This window comes from Triplophysa dalaica, chromosome 20 (assembly GCF_015846415.1).
Source record: "Triplophysa dalaica isolate WHDGS20190420 chromosome 20, ASM1584641v1, whole genome shotgun sequence".
Lineage (NCBI taxonomy): Eukaryota > Metazoa > Chordata > Actinopteri > Cypriniformes > Nemacheilidae > Triplophysa > Triplophysa dalaica.
In genome coordinates, this window is record NC_079561.1 from 20,518,100 (window position 1) to 20,538,028 (window position 19,929).

General features: G+C 40.7%; 1 protein-coding gene across 1 annotated transcript in view; it reads right to left on the reverse strand.

The window, feature by feature from the left end:
- cntrob (centrobin, centrosomal BRCA2 interacting protein) overlaps window positions 1-18,106 on the reverse strand; it is a 25,536-nt gene extending 7,430 nt beyond the window's left edge. The window contains 17 exon segments of the mRNA XM_056733798.1: window positions 652-786; window positions 1,140-1,230; window positions 1,601-1,748; window positions 1,831-1,956; window positions 2,061-2,194; window positions 2,268-2,393; window positions 2,489-2,671; window positions 2,673-2,693; window positions 2,778-2,855; window positions 4,555-4,671; window positions 4,806-4,922; window positions 5,035-5,152; window positions 16,329-16,401; window positions 16,578-16,668; window positions 16,827-17,052; window positions 17,162-17,353; window positions 17,949-18,106. Coding sequence (XP_056589776.1) covers window positions 652-786; window positions 1,140-1,230; window positions 1,601-1,748; window positions 1,831-1,956; window positions 2,061-2,194; window positions 2,268-2,393; window positions 2,489-2,671; window positions 2,673-2,693; window positions 2,778-2,855; window positions 4,555-4,671; window positions 4,806-4,922; window positions 5,035-5,152; window positions 16,329-16,401; window positions 16,578-16,668; window positions 16,827-17,052; window positions 17,162-17,353; window positions 17,949-17,995 — 2,023 coding nt within the window. The 5' untranslated portion in view covers window positions 17,996-18,106.
- Window positions 18,107-19,929: the final 1,823 nt, after the last annotated feature.

A 19,929-nucleotide genomic window follows, 5' to 3' on the forward strand; every position in this document is an offset into this window, starting at 1 on the left:
ATGAGTGTGTGTGTGTGTGTGTGTGTGGGTGTGTACCTGTCAGATGAGTGTGTGTGTGTGTGTGTGTGTACCTGTCAGATGAGTGTGTGTGTGTGTGTGTGTGTGGGTGTGTACCTGTCAGATGAGTGTGTGTGTGTGTGTGTGTGTACCTGTCAGATGAGTGTGTGTGTGTGTGTGTGTGTACCTGTCAGAGGAGTGTGTGTGTGTGTGTGTGTGTGTGTACCTGTCAGATGAGTGTGTGTGTGTGTGTGTGTGTGTGTGTGTGTGTGTACCTGTCAGATGAGTGTGTGTGTGTGTGTGTGTGTGGGTGTGTACCTGTCAGATGAGTGTGTGTGTGTGTGTGTGTGTGTGTACCTGTCAGATGAGTGTGTGTGTGTGTGGGTGTGTACCTGTCAGATGAGTGTGTGTGTGTGTGTGTGTGTGTGTGTGTACCTGTCAGATGAGTGTGTGTGTGTGTGTGTGTGTGTGTGTGTGTGTGTGTGTGTGTGTGTGTGTACCTGTCAGATGAGTGTGTGTGTGTGTGGGTGTGTACCTGTCAGATGAGTGTGTGTGTGTGTGTGTGTGTGTGTGTGTACCTGTCAGATGAGTGTGTGTGTGTGTGGGTGTGTACCTGTCAGATGAGTGTGTGTGTGTGTGTGTGTGTGTGTGTACCTGTCAGATGAGTGTGGTCCAGCACAGGCTCCAGAGGTGTAAATGAATGACTGTAGTTTAACACATCAGAATGAGATTGTGTCTCTCGCTCGTTCTCTCTCTCTCTGGAAAGATTCAGAACAACAGCCTGTGCACCTGCAACAAGAAAACACACAACAGAGAGTGTAGACCCTAATGGGACTGACTGAAATGAATTCAACACTATTGTAAAATAGCCGACACACACAAACGGCAGGGTAAGGTTGCACCTGCCATACGTAAGTTCTTTCTTAATATATTTAGTAGTTTGTAAGTTTTTACTTAATGTCCGTTTAACTCAAAACTAGAATAAATTGTAACTTACGCACATCTGGTGCAACAGGCCCACTGGTGATTTCTATATTATTTTTTTTATTTTGGGGCTTTTTTCCAAGTAGGAATCAGGAATGAGCCACAAGTCAATTTGTGTGTTTGTTTGTGTGTGTGTGTGTGTGTCATACAGCAGATACCTGGCAGGTGTGTGTCACTCCTCGATGTGTCTTCAGGATGACAGGAGATTTTATAAGCTTCCCACAGAGGAGGAACAAAAATATTCTCTATCTACACACACAAAGTGGATTATATTCATTTTATACTATGGTCTGTTTGAATACTGGATTCTGATTGGCTGGAATGTGTGCGTTAAAAGTGTTTTATGCACGAGTAGGTCCAGTCGTTTTAATTTATGTTTGAAACTGATCTAAAATGACACCGTAAACATCAACAGCTTTAACTTGGCAAATGACCGTGGTATAAATGGGATAATCCACGGCTAGCCAAGCATTAAAGGGCTTTCACTGTGCTCCGCATCGGGAGGTTCTTGGCCTCCATGTCATGCAGTAAAATCCTTTAATGTACGGCTAGCCATAGATTATCCCTTACATAATAACTGGTTGAATTATTAAATCTTAATGACATGTGACAGTAGTACCTGCCCAGGATTGGTCAAAAGCTTTAAAGCCTCCGCCCAATGAGAGCGCATCATTCCCTGAAGCCGAGACACAAGCTCCTCCCTCTGCATCTCAAGCCTCTTTTTTGATGCGGCCATAGAAACCAACTCCTCCTGCATTTCTGAAAGTCTACACATACACACACACACATAACTCCTCACACCACACACATCTCTCTCTCTCACACACAGACACACACACACACACTCACTTGTTTTGGTAGTGTTGTGTGTGCTGCTGGAGTTTGAGGTCTCTCTCCTGTAGTTGTGTTCTGAACTGATCCAGTTGTGTGGACAGATCTCGCTCGTGTCTCGCGCTCAGATCCAACAGCTGCTTCCTTTAACACACACAACACAACACACACAACACAACACAACACACCAGAAGAGTGATGTCTTTCTGCTAAATCAAAATTGTACTGATAGATGTGTGTTTGTGTACCTGTGATGTTCTCTCAGTTGTGTGTTTAGCATTCTGTTCTCCTCCTGTATGATTGATAGCTGATCATTGAGCTTTTGCTCTAATGACAGACGAAACTCCGCCTCCATCTGAGACTTCAGTGACTCGAACCGCGCCTACACAACAACACTATATTATCACGGTGTGATCACATGAGTGAGTGTGTGTGTGTGTGTGTGTGAGACTGACCTGCTCCAGGGCTCGTTCCACTTTCAAACTGTCTCGTTCTCGTCTCATATCCTCCAGATCTCCCTGCAGCTGCTGTGATCTCCTCTGAGCCTCCTCACGCAGAATCACCTCCTGCCTCAACTGAGACTAAACACACAAAACACACAAACGACAAAGAGTGTCTCTCTCTCTCTCTCTCTCTCCAGCTGTTGTGTGTGTGTGTGTGTGTGTGTGTGTCTCACTCTCTCTCTCTCCAGGTGTTGTGTGGTGTGTAAAATCTGTCGCTGGAGTTCTTGTGTTTGTTCTTCCAGATGTGTCTTTGTGTTGTGAGTCTCAGTTTGGAGTTTGTGGAGTTTTTCTCTCTCTCTCTGCACATCACTGCGTAGTTTCTGTTCCAGGTGCCGGAGATTCTCTACACACTCATGCCAGCTCCGACACCTGCTTCTCCTGAAACACACACACAATATCACAATTAGAAACGTGGGATCTGGACACTACAGATGTGTGTGTCGGTGTGAGTCTGTTAGTTACCAGTCTTGAGTTGGTGTCCTGCAGCTCTTGGTTGTGTTTCTGTTGTTTGTTCAGAGTTTCTTCCACATGAGCGAGAGCCTGTAACACACACCCACGCATGGTTGGTTTCCATGTTTTATGGGGACATTCCATCACACAACACTTTCTGCTCTTTTACATTTTCAGAAAAGTTCATTCTGTATGATTTATATATTGTGTTTTCTCATGGGGACCAAAAAATGGACAAGGATTTGGATATAACCATCTTTGAGGGGACATTTTGTCCTAATACCGTAGGGTTTACAAGGTACACACACAAACAGACAGCTGATCAATCAAAAGACATCTATTATTTCAATGTTATGTGAAGTCAACGTGTGTGTGTGTCCTCTAATTCCTTTAATTATTAGGCTGCATTATTTAGATCAACCAGAACCAGGAACACTTCCTATTACAACCTTTATAATGAGCTCTTTTCTCATTGTTCTGAGGGTGGTAACCAGTCCAGAGTATGGAGCTGAAAGAGGGAGGCGGCGACCTGACATGTCCCCACTTCCCAACAAAATTGCACCTGAAATGAGCTATTATTATATTAAGAGAACATTAAATCTATCAGCTAATTCTTTTATTTATTTATTGTGTTTGGTTTATTTAGTCAGATGTGTGAGCACAGTGGAGCTTGTAGAGATGCAGCAGTGGTGTCAGAGGAGAACTGGTTCCTCTGGTTGGGTCTGGGTTTTCAGAGGGTTTCTTCTCCACTGGAGTTTTGGGTTCCTCATCACAGTTTTCACACTGGCTGCACTGGTTTAATCACCAAGGGGCTGTTGACATCATCTTTAGGATTGTGTACTTGTTAATATTATTTTAAATGTAACATTTTGACTGAATTATTACTACCCCATATAGGAATTCATCCATCCATCCATCCATCCATTTTCTTCCGCTTATCCGAGGCCGGGTCGCAGGGGCAGCAGTCTAAGCAGGATGCCCAGACTTCCCTCTCCCTAGACACTTCCTCAGCTCTTCCGGGGGGACACCGAGGCGTTCCCAGGCCAGCCGGGAGACATAGTCCCTCCAGTGTGTCCTAGGTCTTCCCCGGGGTCTTCTCCCGGTGGGGCATGCCCGGAACACCTTCCCGGGAAGGCGTCCAGGGGGCATCCGGAAAAGATGCCCAAGTCACCTCAACTGGCCCCTCTCGATGTGGAGGAGCAGCGGCTCTACTCTGAGCTCCTCCCGAGTGACCGAGCTTCTCACCCTATTTCTAAGGGATCGCCCAGCCACCCTGCGGAGAAAGCTCATTTCGGCCGCCTGTATCCGGGATCTTGTCCTTTCGGTCATGACCCACAGCTCATGACCATAGGTGAGAGTAGGAACGTAGATTGACCAGTAAATCGAGAGCTTCGCCTTGCGGCTCAGCTCCTTCTTCACCACGACAGACCGGTACAGAGACCGCATTACTGCAGAAGCTGTACCGGTCCGTCTGTCAATCTCCCGTTCCATCCTTCCCTCACTCGTGAACAAGACCCCCAGATACTTGAACTCCTCCACTTGAGGCAGGAACTCTCCACCGACCTGAAGTGAGCAAGCCACCCTTTTCCGACTGGAATAGGAATTCATAGTCTGCTTAATATATTACTGTGTCTACTGTGTCATCTTCTGTCTCTTTCTATATGAGTGTGTGTGTGTTATTTAATGTTTTGCTTAAAGTTGACATGTTTTCATGTAGAGCTACATTGTAACAATTAAAATAGTACAAAGCGGTATATATATAAACGTTGAGTTGTGTGTGTGTTTGCACCTCTTTCTGTTTGTGTAGTGTTGTCTCTGCTTTCTGTTTCTCATCCTGCAGAAGTTTTATCTCATCGCTCCGGTCCTGATCATGTCTCCTCCACCCCTCCACAACCTTCACTAGCGTCTGACACACAAACACGAGCACACACACACATAAACACACACACTTTGTGTTACATGTCCAGTTCAGTTTCATTCTCTAAAACAATATTAAGTGTGTAGGATAACACAGACATATGTGTGTGTGTGTGTGTGTACCTTGTCAAGTTGCTCGATCATGATGTCTTTCTTGCGGTCAGCTGCCACAGCAAGTGTGAACTGTTGCTGAACCTGAAGAACTTTATTCTGTACAGACGCCACCTGCTGCTCACACACCTGAAAACACACACACATACACACTTCAGTTCTGTAAACACATATATTACAGGTTGTTGATTTCACCAGAATGATCAGCTGACTGACCATAAATGAGTCATGATGTCAGTACCTTACGACGTGATCTCTCTCTCTCCAGACTGTCTCTTAACACCTGAAGCTCAGACACACTGCGGCTCGAGTCCACATGAAGACGAGAATACAGAGGAAACAACTCATCCATCTCACCACTGAGAGAGAGAGAGAGAGAGAAACAGCATTCAAACACTCACACGCATGTCTGGATTATTATCTCCGTGGGGACAGCCAACAGCCGTGATGATTTTTAATACAAACTTTAGATTTTATCCCATAAACCTAAAGATCATAGAAAACTTTTAGCATTTTTATGTTTTCAAAAACTATAATTCTGTACAATTTATAAGCTTTTGTGCCTGTGGGGACCTCAATTATGATCCCCACAGTGACACGAGTCCCCATGAGCTGGTGTGTGTTCAGGTAAAAGATGCGCTGCCACAGTGGTTCATGCCCCATGGCTTTGAAAAGGGCGTAACAAAAACGGGGGACACTCAAGATAAAAAAACAAGGGCGCATGAAATAGTCAGGAATCAGTGGTGTCCAAAAGGGCGAAGTCCTGGTCAATCAGTTACGTAGAGTTACGACCATCACACATGCATTCTGACTTCTTTACACTGTTAAACATGTTGTCTTCTCATGCTTAACATGGTCAACTTGTCGATAAACATGCATACTTTTAAGAATTTAGCGTTTTAGTCTATCAAGATTAATTCTTATAGCAACTGTTGTAGACCACGAAAGAACGCGACTCGCACGTCTCCCGGAAATCCTTTGAAACTCAATCAATAAGATGACGACTTCAAATGTGCTAAAGCGTCTCTAGAAAAAGCCCAACGTAATAGTAAGAACCGCCGACAATCAAGATTGACTGCGATGCGTAAAGATCGGCTGTGTGCCTGCAGCGGCTACTCGTCACTCTTGTGATAGTGAGAGGAGTCAGTAGTTTGTATGTCATGGCATTTCAGTGATGGACGTTATATAAACGCTGGATATAACGCTGGATTTGGAGATGGTTTGAGACTGGATGGAGCGTCCCAGCTCTAAAAGATGCCGGACATGAACCACACGCACTAAGTGAAACTAAGTCATATGTCTGTGTTTTGTTGGCAATAGGCGCATACTTGCATAATGTACACAATTATGTTGATGATGTATTGTGTACTCGTGCTTAAGTCATGCCCCCCCCCGAACACGTTCAGAAATAATGGTACAGATGTAACTGTCTGTTATAAATGAGACCAAACTAAACACTCTTTGAAGATATGAAGTAATGCAATACTACTGTTAGGTACTCAAGATTAATATAAGATTGGGAGAAACTGTGTGTGTGACCTCATCTTTAAGTCTCCACTGGGATATAAAAACAAGCCAAGGCCACACAGAGAGAGGGAGAGAGAGAGAGAGAGAGAGAGAGAGAGAGAGACTTTTGACTTTTAAAACCCCCTTTTAATCGGTTATTTCAGGGTCATTTTCATTTGCTAATTATACTAGTTTATGATAAATAAAAATAAATAAAAAAACATCACATTCATAATGAAATAAAATAATTTGCAGAAAAAAAAAAACTAAATACTTCAATTAAAAACTAAACTTCCATGTTCATTTACAATCACTAATGCTTCTCTCGTACACCATCTCCATTCAAATAATTCAACATTATCAATATGACGTAAGTATGTATATTCAATTTTCACTCTATATTCTACCAATGATTTAAACATGGCTACCATATCAGTATCCTTTCATTCATTTTTGCATTGATGGGATTTCAAAATAGCCAACTTTGCTTGACCATTCAAAAAATTGGCAAGAACACATTGTTGCTGCCATGATCTTCTATATTTATGTCCTAAGACAAACACAAATTTATCGAAAACAAAACCCAATTTTGTGATCAAGTTTCCAAGTATTACAAACAAAGAATCAATCCTAGAACATTCAAGAAACATATGGAAAACAGTGTCATTTGCGTTACAACAAGGACATAATAAAACAATTTCATTGAACTTTGACACAATACTATTAGATGCTATAGCACAATGAAGAATTCGCCACTGAAGATCACCACATTTTTTTGATATAGGAGGCTTATAAAGAACTCTCCAAGATGGATAAACCCCTTCACATATAGAGAGCTTATCTCTGTCACGAAACGTATGAGCAGAACCCAGATGCAAGGCAGATGGAGGTAACAAAGACTTCTATTAAATAAAACAAAACCCACGATGGGGCAAAACAGAGACTGGTACTAAACAGAAAACTTTCCACGAGGGGAACAAACAAAACAAGGTAGCAAAAAAGTCCAAAAACACGAAACACACCGACAGAAACCACGGGGAGGAAACACATACAAAACTTCAAACAGGTAACAGGGTAATCCAAATATCCTCCGGAACACGGGGCAAGGCTAGAAAGACAAATACAATACAATGAACCGAACGAGGTGTGACGGGAAACAGAGATATTAAATAGAGACATAATAACGAGGGGAGATTGCACAGGGACGGAGAAGGGCAGGTGACAAGACTAAACACTAATGGGAGAAAGGTGACAGAGATAAAACACTAAGGGAGCCTAACGGAGAAACAAGGGGGCGGAGCTTCACGGAACACAGGATGACACGCGGCGAATGATCCAAACATACCGCCACGTGTCTCCACATAAAACAAAACATACACACAAGACATGATACTGTAACAACCCTGTCCCCAAGGCACGAAATCCAAGAACAGAAAGGACAGGATCGTCACAATCTCTCCATTTAGTATCTGTCTGCCCCTGCAATTGGCCAGCATGTACAGATTTGACACAGATACAATAAAGAGTTTTCTTCCCCACATCATGAAAAACCAATTCTCCATATCCCATCAATAAAGTAGTAAGACTTAACTCACTCCCAGCCCCTTCAACTCTAGGTATCACCGTTAATTCTGGGAAATTTGGAGATGTAAAACCATTTACAAAGCCTGTATCAACACTGGATATAATTACAGCGGGAATACCATCTTTGATACGTTTGATTACATTCTCCACAGTTCTCAGAGATTTTATTTGAACCTGTGCAGCAATTGATTGCACAGAACACCACTGAGACAAGGTTACATCAATTAAATCCATTATTTTACTCTCACCAGCCTTTAAAAAAATGGGGATGAAACAGGACAAATCAGATGACAATTTAATAATGGGATTCAAAAACAAGGGTTCTTAAAATTCCATAGTTCTCATCATCTCTTCTTAACAAACTTAACCATTTCCAGGATTTAATAACTGAAGTATAAAAATTGGATATAAATTCATATTCCTCAAAGGGTTTTTCAACTAAAAACAACTGTTTGTCAAGGGCTATTCCACCCTGATCCGCCAATATAGATGTGCCAATTACAATCCACGGTGGTGGATTAGAGCAATACAAGTCTTTGCAATGTTTTTAGTCTCATTGCTGATACTTTAGATTCAATGTGTATTAATCCTTGACCACCTTCTGCCACAGGAAGGTAAAGAATCCCAGGGATGAGCCAATGATGTCCATTCCAAAAGAATTTTATAAAAGCTTTTTGAATTGTAGTAAGCAATTCTTTAGGGGGGTTTAATACGGTTACTCTATGCCATAGCCTTGAGGCGGCAAGATTATTTATAATCAAAACTCTACCCCTAAAAGAAGGTTGTGGAAGAAGCCATTTCCATTTATTTAATCTACCAATCACTCGGTTTGCTAGTCCATCCCAGTTCTTTTCAGAGTATTTATCCGTCCCAAAGTAAACACCTAGTAATTTAAATCCATCCTGATCCATCGACATTGATTTGGTAAACAAGGTGGCCCTAAATCCTCCCAGTCTCCCAACAAAAAGGATTCACATTTATCCCAGTTTATTCTAGCAGATGTAGCTTTTTGGAACTTGTTGAAACAAGAAATAAGTTTAGTAACATCCTGATTATTCTTGATTATGACAGTTACATCATCTGCATAAGCAGTAAGTTTAACTGGGCTTATTTCTGGGAATCCTGTCACACCAATACCACTAAACTCCTTTCTTAGCATAACTAACAGAGGTTCAATAGCAATTGAATACAGAAGCCCAGACAAAGGACAACCTTGTCTTATCCCCCTTGAAACAGGAAAAGTTCTAGTTAAAGACCCATTAATCCTTAACAGACTATAAATATTATTGTACAGCAACCTGACTAATGAAACAAAATGTGGACCAAAAGCCTCCAAAGATTTAAACAAATATTGATGGTCCACCCTGTCAAATGCTTTTTCTTGATCAAGGGACAGAAAACCAATATCTAGATTGTGTTTTTTTGCAACTGTGATAAAATCTCTCACCAAAAAGAGATTATCAAAAATTGTACGTTTTGGGACACAAAAAGACTGGTCCTCATGTATTACACTTGCATAGACTTAAGTCTATTAGTTATTGCTTTAGACAAAATCTTGAAATCGACAAAAATTAAGGAGACAGGTCGCCAGTTCTTAAGTAAAGCAAGATCTCCTTTTTTAGGGATCAATGTTAAAATAGCCCTCCGGCAACTCAATGGAAGTATCCCTTGTTTGATACTTTCAAGAAAAACTGCATACAAGTCCTCTCCAATCAGTTTCCAAAAGGAACGATAAAATTCAGATGAAAGCCCGTCTAATCCCGGTGACTTTCCAGGATTTAATTCCTGAATAGCCGAAGAAACTTCATCAATGGAAATCAAATTCTCAAGGTCTTTACAATCTTCTCCTGATAGCTGTGGTAGGTCACACAAAACTTGTTCAATGGCTGTTTCATCACATTGTTCAGTACAGCAGAGGTCCTCATAAAAGGAAAGAGCATGAGTACGGATTTCCTGTTGGTCAGATGTCACTCCTCGCCCCGGCAGATTCAGTTTGAAAAATACATTCTGTTCTCTTGGTTTTTTTTCTAGACCAAAGAAAAATGCAGAGGGAGTATCCATGTCATTCAGCTGAGAAAACCTTGACCTTAAAAAAGCTGTTTTTCCTTGCTCCTCCAACAGTGTCTTAAGTATTAGTTTCTTTCTCTCAATAGAGTCTGTAGAGTCCCCATAATGGCTTTGTCTATGAATGTCTTCTTCCAGTGACTTCATTTTTTCTCAAAGGGCTCTAGTATTAAAAGCAGTATATTGCTGGCAAAACAACTTAATTTGCACTTTGCCCATGTTCCAACACTGACTCAATACAGGAAAATTACCCTTCTCCTCTCTCCAAGATTGCCAGAAAAGGGTAAAAGAGTGAATAAAAGAGTGATCTTGTAATTATCTATTATTAAAGTGCCAGTGTGATTTGTGAGTTTTAGAAGACAGTACAGATACAACAACAGAAATATAATGATGATCAGATAAAAAGGAGGGGACTATTGAACTGTTATAAAATCTATCTCTATTAACTTTTGTGACATAAAACCGGTCAAGTCTTGCTCCAGACAGAGAATTTGAGTTTGTTTTTAACCAGCTGTATTGTTTAACCCTGGATGACTCCCTCTCCATAAGTCAACGAAATCATGATAATTAATAATATTTTTTAAACTTCCGGCAGAACTTGGATGAGTTCTTCATGATTTCTATAAATGTCAGGATCTAATGTACAGTTAAAATTTCCTCCTACTACAACAATATTATCCTGAGGACACTGTGAGAGAGCATCACACAACTTTCTAAAATACATAATGCGCTCTCGACCAACATTTGGAGCGTATACAGAAAAATAGGAAAACTTATGAACACCAATGGCAACATCACCTCTTGATCCTTTATACATGGAGAAAAAAATATAGCAACACCAGCACTTAGATTAGTGCCATGACTCATTACAATATTCCGCTTCCAATCACACATCCATTGTGTCTGATTCTGAGCGTCCGAATGAGTCTCTTGAAGCAATATAACATCTGCTTTCTTCATTCGCAGATAATTAATCAGAGCACATCTCTTCACAGTATGCCGACAACCATTGATATTAAAGGATCCAATATTTATAAATGTCATAATAAAAATAAAGTCAAAAATGTATCTGTAATTAATCTTTAAATCAAGTTCTTGTTTTTCGTTTTAACCAAGCTCATGTATTTTTTAAGTCTATAGCGTTTGGGCTGATCAAGCTCTTCCAGGGTTGCTTTTCTCATGACAGTTGCACAAGATTCAAGAAAGAGTTCGAGATCTGGAAAGTACTTTTCAATTTTTGGTTTTCTTTGATTGAAAGTACTGTGAAGAAATTCATTTATTTGCTTAAAGCTCCAGTATGTAATAATTTTGTAATAAAATTTCAGAAAATAACTTGCACAGTGTGATATATTTCCTCCAGTTGTGTACTTACAATATTTCAAAAGTCTCTAAAGATTTTTTATTTCAGAGAAATTCCGATTTTAAATAACTGGCCGTCCCGGAAAAGAAATGTCGCCTCTCAGTGACGCAATGTCCGCTCTATACTTTGTTCCGGTGTAGACCAGAATATCACATGGTCAAATGCGGAAGTGGTTGTTATGGATCACGATTACTCTTTGGCGAGTATTGAAGTGCCAGTAAAACGGAAGCGTCCATATTTGGATACACGCAGACTGTGTGACAAACGGAGGAATAAAACCAGGATAAATATCGGCCAGGCGTTTTCGAGATGGAGAGAGCTGCGCGACAATCTTGACTTGACAGAGACTCTGCTCTCGCGAGTGTATTGATAGACAGGTAAGCAAATCAATTATTTATTTTAGAACGATTGGTTTGAGCACGTTAAACAACACGGCATTAACCATAAACACGTAACACTGCACAACATTAACCCAACAAATCATTTAACAAATAGCTGTAAGTTTTAACGGGATAATATAGCATAACATTTCACGTTCCTTAATTATGATGACATAAAATAATACGATCAGATATACAGGTAATACAAAAACTAATAAATGACCTCATCCGTGATCATGATTCGTTTATCCAATTTAGATACATCGCTATGGCGAAAACGCATTTAAAACGACATCTCCCATCGTCACCTGCTTCATAGCGTCATCAAGCTTCGCCTTTGTTATTGTTGGAAATGCGCCCTCTTGTGGTCAAATACCAAGGTTACATACTGCAGCTTTAATTGTATAGGAACGCTTTGATTTGAAACTTTGATCATTTACAGCAGGTCTTTCTTGAGACTCTGCTATGTCAGAAAGTTCACTTTCAGAATCCATGGACTGAGCTTCACTTGCTTCCATCATCAGTCCCTCTTCACTCTGTGACAGACAGAGTCCTGATGCCTGCGAATCCACTGATTCACCACCAGGCTCCGCTATTTCAGCGCCATCTACAGGTCTGTTAGATTCACAGATTTCATCACTATCTATACCACTAATGCCCTCTTCACTCTGAATCACACAAACAACATTCATGTCGGTATTCTAAGTCATAGGATTACTGTCATCAACGTGCTTACTTGTCACATGATCACTGACAGACTCTTCGACTGTAGATAGGGAAGGCGCTTCAGCATTCTGATCAATCCTGTCACCATCATTACAGTCACTTTCATTTGCTATTAACACAAGAGGTTGTTGTTCTACTGAAGCATTAGGTTCAGTCACATTACTATTATCAGCCTCAACATTCTCTGGGCATGACAGTTTTGTATGACCATACTTCCCACACGTACAGTTGTGTTCAAAATTATTCAACCCCCAATGCTGTAAATGGTTTTAGGGAATTTAGTGTACATTTGTAATTGTATTCAGAATGAAATCCTACAAGGACTTCTTAAAGAACCATATGCAACTAAAATGACATCAATTAGTTTTGTAATACAGTAGTAAATGTTTCTTTTGTGAATTCTTCATTGACATAATTATTCAACCCCTTAAAGACTACCACTCTGAAGAACAGAGGTTCAATGAAGTGTTTTCAATCAGGTATTGAAAACACCTGTGGATATCAGGGAGCAGCAATAAAGCCTAATAAGCACCAATTAGGCAGCTTTAAAATGACTGTGATACTCAGCTCCTTCTAGACATTTACTGGTGTGGTTACAAACATGGTGAGGTCAAGAGAATGGTCCAGGAAGACAAGAGAACAGGTGATTACTCTTCACAGGAAGGGCAATGGCTATAAGAAGATTGCAAAGATGTTAAACATACCAAGAGACACCATAGGAAGCATCATTCGCAAATTCAAGGCAAAGGGCACTGTTGAAACGCTACCTGGTCGTGGCAGAAAGAAGATGCTGACTTCGACTTCTGTGCGCTACCTGAAGCGTAGAGTGGAGAAAAGTCCCCGTGTGACTGCTGAGGAACTGAGAAAAGATTTGTCAGATGTGGGAACTGAAGTTCCGGCTCAGACAATACGGCGCACCCTGCGTAATGAAGGCCTCCATGCCAGAACTCCCAGGCGCACCCCCTTGCTGTCCCCAAAGAATAAGAAGAGTCGACTGCAGTATGCCAAAAGTCATGTGGACAAACCACAGAAGTTTTGGGATAGTGTTCTGTGGACTGATGAAACAAAATTAGAACTGTTTGGGTCCATGGATCAACGCTATGTTTGGAGGAGGCCTATGAAGAAAAGAACACCTTGCCTACTGTGAAGCATGGCGTGGGGTCAATCATGCTTTGGGGCTGTTTTGCTTCTGCACGTACTGGGAAGCTTCAGCGTGTGCAAGGTACCATGAATTCTCTTCAGTACCAGGAGATATTGGATGACAATGTGATGCAGTCCGTCACAAACCTGAGGCTTGGAAGACGTTGGACCTTTCAACAAGACAATGATCCCAAGCATACCTCCAAGTCCACTAGAGCATGGTTGCAGATTAAAGGCTAGAACATTTTGAAGTGGCCATCGCAGTCACCAGACTTAAATCCGATTGAGAACCTCTGGTGGGACTTAAAGAAAGCAGTTGCAGTGCGCAAGCCTAAGAATGTGATTGAACTGGAGGCTTTTGCTCACGATGAATGGGCGAATATACCCGTAGATCGCTGCAAGACACTTGTGTCAAGCTATGCTTCACGTTTAAAAGCTGTTATAACTGTAAAAGGATGTTGTACTAAGTACTAAGATTGAATGTCACTTGGGGGTTGAATAAAACTGATAATGATGTGAGCTCAGAAAAGACATTTGTGGTTATTTAATTATAAATGTTATGTTATATTTGTCTGACCTACACGTGCCTCTTTGATTTAATTGTAAGCAGGATGACTGAATGATCATAATGTCAAACCGACCAAAACAATCAATTTCAGTGGGGGTTGAATAATTTTGAACACAACTGTAAAACGCCTCATTGATTCATAACTGATGTAAATGGTATAGTCTTTACCCATCAGATTAGTTTTCGCTGATGTATTCAATGATTGAATTTCAGCATTCAAGATAATGAAAGTCTGGCGTTTAAACGACAATACATGCTTTAAATCTGGATTTTTTTGTCCAAGATGAATCATTTTAATCGGCGCAACTCATTTCACAAAGCGTGCCAACAACCGCTCGAGTGACTCATTGGTGATGAATGGAGGTACATTTGAAAGTATAACCTTCTTAGAAGGATTTGACATCGGCAAGACTGGTAGAAAAGTATCTCTTATGGTAAACCCAAACTCGACTAAATGCTGAACAAAAGAAACTTCTTTCAAGAAAACTACAACCGCTTTATTCATCCTGGAAGCGGACACAATATTACGAGCTCCAACTTCACTGCCAATCGCAACTAAACAATTCTCGACTGTTATTGTATCGTCAGGTAACATTTGCACCCATGCTTAGCGGTTTAGGAGACACAACCATTTGAATTTGTCCCCATTTTTACTACCCTTTGGTGTTAAAAATACACAACAATTGAAAATGAGGAAAACGAAAAGAAGAAAGAATCAACTCACTCAAACACGCCGCAAACTTGCTCAGACGCTCACACTCCGCACATGAGCACAGAGAGAGAGAGAGAGAGAGAGAGAGAGAGAGAGAGAGAGAGACTGAGAGAGAGACAAGGAGAGACAGAGAGAGACAGACAGAGAGAGAGATTGAGAGAGAGAGAGAGAGAGAGAGATTGAGAGACAGAGAGAGAGAGACAGAGAGAGAGATTGAGAGAGAGAGAGAGAGTGAGAGAGAGAGAGATTGAGAGAGAGAGAGAGAGAGATTGAGAGAGAGAGAGAGAGAGAGAGATTGAGAGAGAGAGAGAGAGAGAGAGTGCTTCAGCTGTAATTGAAAACTTGTGCTGAAACCACAAAGTCGTGTTTGACATGGCGAGTAAGAGAGAGAGAGAGAGAGAGAGAGAGAGAGAGAGAGAGAGAGATTGAGAGAGAGAGAGAGACTGAGAGAGAGACAAGGAGAGACAGAGAGAGACAGACAGAGAGAGAGATTGAGAGAGAGAGAGAGAGAGAGAGATTGAGAGAGAGAGAGAGAGAGAGAGAGAGAGAGAGAGAGAGAGAGAGAGAGAGAGAGAGAGAGAGAGAGAGAGAGAGAGAGAGAGAGAGAGAGACAGAGAGAGAGACAGAGAGAGAGACAGAGAGAGAGAGAGAGAGAGACAGAGAGACGGGCCGGAGAAGACAGATCTGGATCTCTCGTGAGGACAGACTCTGCTCACACTGTATGATGAGAGTGATGGAGACAGAACTGCACTTCCTCACAGAATGCACAAAATATAAAGACATCATAGAGCATTACTACCCCAAAATTAATCAAATATTCCCCCAATTTAACACCTGTAATCCAACCCAACAACTCGGATTCATTCTTGGCGAAGAAGCCAAATGTTGTAACATAGCTGCAAGATATGTAGCATCCTGAGGGACAGCCAGTGAGAAACAAACAGCCAGTAAACACACACACACTTCACACCTACACATGTATGTAGATGTATATAATGTTCAAATTTATAAGTTCAGTTGTAACATGTTTTTCTTATAATCATTTTTTTATTATTTATAAGTTTTTGTCTAATTACTATTGTTCTCTCCAGGATTTAGTTAAGATTCTATGTTGTTTTAATGTGTTGGCAATACAAAATGTATGTTTGTGTCATGCTAATAAAGCTTTCTGAATTGAATTGAGAGACATCCACTCAGATTTATTTGGCTCCATCTAGTGTTGAAGCTGAGTTTTTCATTCAACACTGACCTGGGGCCAGTTACAATATTTTTGAAGTGTAATGTTACGTGTAAACTACATATTCACGGAAGCCTCAGGTCAGGAGTTCCTGTTGAAGTAAAGTAGCAGACTCATTGAACTAACTCTTGTATCTTTCGACATTCTTCATTAATTTACACAAATGATGATGTTGACATTTACAGTCACTTACCTTGTAAAATAGAGAACATTATGTGATGACATGTAATGTCTAACAAGAGAGAGAGATCTACTCACCGGAGCAGGTGTGAGGTGCAGTCGCTGTCAGGTGATTCGTCCAGCATGTGTCCTGACACAGGAGCCCCAAACTCTACAAGACGCACACGCGCACACGCACACGCACAAACAAACAAAAACACAAGAAAAGGTAATTGAGCATAAGGGACAGGGATGTGAACTCTACTGTCACAAAATAAGTCAATAACATGACCAACACAGAGTGTCACACATGTTTTTGATGACCTGTGATGTGATGTGTGTGCTCACCGTGTCTGTGTGGAGTTGTTGATGTTGATCTCAGTATGGACTGTAAATGAGTCCTCACATTCTCCATCTCCTCTATATGCCTACTGCCACTCTACACACACAGAAACAAGAATAACACACATTGTACAGGTCTCTGGTATTTGAGGTGTTGAAGAAATGTGTAGGTGTTTGAATGTTTCAGGAAACACTGGTTCTTCATACAGAATCACTGCGTGACAAGATGAAGCCGTCACACGTGTCAGATGTTACCGTTCTCTGTGCTGATCCGTTCAGGCTCTTCTGCAGATGAAGGTCCATCTCGTGTAACAGTCCATCACCTTCTGAATCCACCTCTGAACCTGCCTCCTGCACTCCAGAGCCAATCACATCACGGGAGGAGTCCTCGAGGTGTCCCGCCTCCCGTGCCTCTTTAAGCCCATGAGAATAGAGAGGGGGCGTGGCTCTGAGATCAGGAGAGGACATGAATGACAGCAGCCTGAGACAGAGATGACATGTGCACATGTGGTGATTTGAATTGTTATGTCTCATGATAAGCGGGCTGCGCTTCTACACAACATGGAAACATGTGAACTCTTCATGTGTACCTGGCTGCAGTGTGACCCATGACCTCCCGCTGTCGGGTGCGCTGCATTGATCGGTAGAGACCACAGGAGACTTTGTGAGACGCTGCTGGAGGAGAAGACGGCCACGAGCGCATCACAAGAGAAGACTGATGAAGAGCTGATGGAAGAAGTGGCTCCACATCATCATCATCCTGTCTGCTCACGGACATCTCACTACACACACACACACACACACACACACACGACTGTCATGTAACACATGTTACTGCATCAATCCATCAAGCTTGATTCTGTTCATCTGTTCTAACCACAAGATCTTTGACTTTTTTTGAAGATATTTTTATGTCTGTTTATAGAGCGTCTACACCTCATACCCACATGAAGAGTTTGGTTCCAGATTGAGATCTTGTTTCATCGAATCATGTTTTTTATTGTGCACTCCAATTACTATCAATCAAACTGCAGTTGGTTTGTTTCGATGTAAGCCATAACAGCTACACAAACACAGCTAACTAACACAATAAAAACATAATTTTTGTATATTTTTAGAGTTATCTCATTTTGGAACCAAACTCTTCATATAGTAAAACCCATATAGCAACAGAGGCACTTTTATCAATATCCTGAATGAAAATATATCTAACGTGACTCATTAAGTTACTGAAGTATTCACTCGCGTGTGGTTTCAATGTAAGTCAATGAAAACTCTCTTCATTAACAATGAATAATCTCATAAAATCATGAAATGAAGACAAATTCTCGAGTAACCAGACATTTTTAAAAGTAAGAGTTGAAGGAGTTTGTTTACCGTTTGTTTGTCTCGCGCTTCTTCCGTGCTTGAAAACGCGCCGCCATGGCAACCGCGGAAACACGTCATCAAACCGCTCCATCCACATCCGGATTTACAGAACAATTTTAAAACTTGTGTCATCTTAAATTAAACAGCTTCTCATTTGTTTTGGTCCTGCTAACATATCTAGCATTTCCTGGAATAATGTGGAGGCTTTCATTGTTGATACTATTTCAAATACTCTAACCTTATCTTATAAACAAGTCATTTTTGGGGATTACATCTAGGACCGGTTTGTTTTACAATACATTTTATTTTATTTTTGAGGAAATTTCACCTTTTTAAATGCAAGTTCATAGAGAGTAAACCTATTTTTGTAGAGCTAGAAAAAGAGATTATAATGAATGTTAATGTGAGTGCAAATGCTCCTCCTCTCACATTTTCATGTAAATAAATACCATACAGTCCTTTTTTTAAGTATGTTTTCGTGTATTCTATGAAAATGTATATTATGTGTAGTATACATTTGATTGTAATCTGAATGTTTATGTAACCTCATTTTATAATTTAGCTTTTTTGCTTGTTGATGCATGTTGAATATTCTTTGTTATACACTAGGGTGTGGCATTGTATATGCAGTTTTCTGACAACAAAACACAAAAAAAAGTCTAATCTTAAATTAAAACAGATTTTTTATTTAATTTCTGTATTGTCAGATGACTCAGTTCACTTATTTACTCATTAAATAAACTCATACATGAATCTTGTTTTTCATTATAATTGTTTTTCCGCTAACAAAATAAGAGATCTAAAATAACAACAGTAAACGAGACTAAAATACCAGTTACAGCTCTGTTATATCCTCAACGTAATATGTTTGTAGTTTATTCGCAGTATTGTCATACATATTGGTATAAGGGGGTTAGTGTTCCCCCTATGTATACGGCTCTGGGCGTTATGGTCTCTATATTTTCTTTGTGGCGAAGCAGGTCCGGACAATACTTTTTCAAAAAAATAATATTTAATCAATTGAGCCCCGGCGAATATGTATATAAACAGTGAACATCTAATGTTTTATCGGGCCATTTATTTTATATTCTGATACCCACAGTAGGTAGGCTCTGGTGCTTAAGCGAAGTCCTATAGTGGCCTATTTTATTACGTAATAAAACTACTGACAACAAAATGTAACAACTGAAAGGAATTCACCATGATCAGAATAACTTACAGAAAGTAGCCTTTCCATGCCACTCACACTAGAACTGATTCTAAATATATCCTAATAAAACACGATTCATTATCTGCTTTCCTGTAGCTCAGTGGTTAGAGCAAGGTTGTGGGTTCGATCCCAGGGGATTGCAAATTCCCATGTAAAATGTATAGGATAAAGCAATGTAAGTCACTTTGGATAAAAGTGTCTGCAAAATGCCTAAATGTAAATTATGAAATGCTCTTAACATGCTGATTATTAATGCCGTTAATATCATTAATGCTAAATGTGGATACAAGACGTTATGGTTTATAATGTCACAAACCTATAAAGGAAACAGTAAACTGACTGACAGCTAAAAAAAAACTTAATCAGTAAAAGTGTCCATTTATTGACCTGCTCCTGGCGTCTGCAGGTCTTTATATGCGACGCGTCTTTGGCGAGAGACGCAGCGTTTACGGAGCAGAAAGGGTTCAAATGAAGTGCGTTTGGCGCTATATCAAGATATAGTCAACATCAATTTCCCTGAGTTCGCGTGATGTGTACATGCCAGCTTTGTAGACGCGTTGCTCAATTTAAACTACAGAAATAGTCTGATGATGTGAATGGCTCATTCGGTCTCGCGCTGCGGATGGAACGAACAGAGGTTAGGCGAAAACCTGGCATCCGGTGGTGACTGGACTGTTGCTGCTTGTCACGGCAGTGCGCGCGTCTTTTCTGTACTTTACCACCCTGGGAGCGTTTTAAAACGTTTTTATCTGCTAGCTTTTCAGGTGGTTGACACGACAT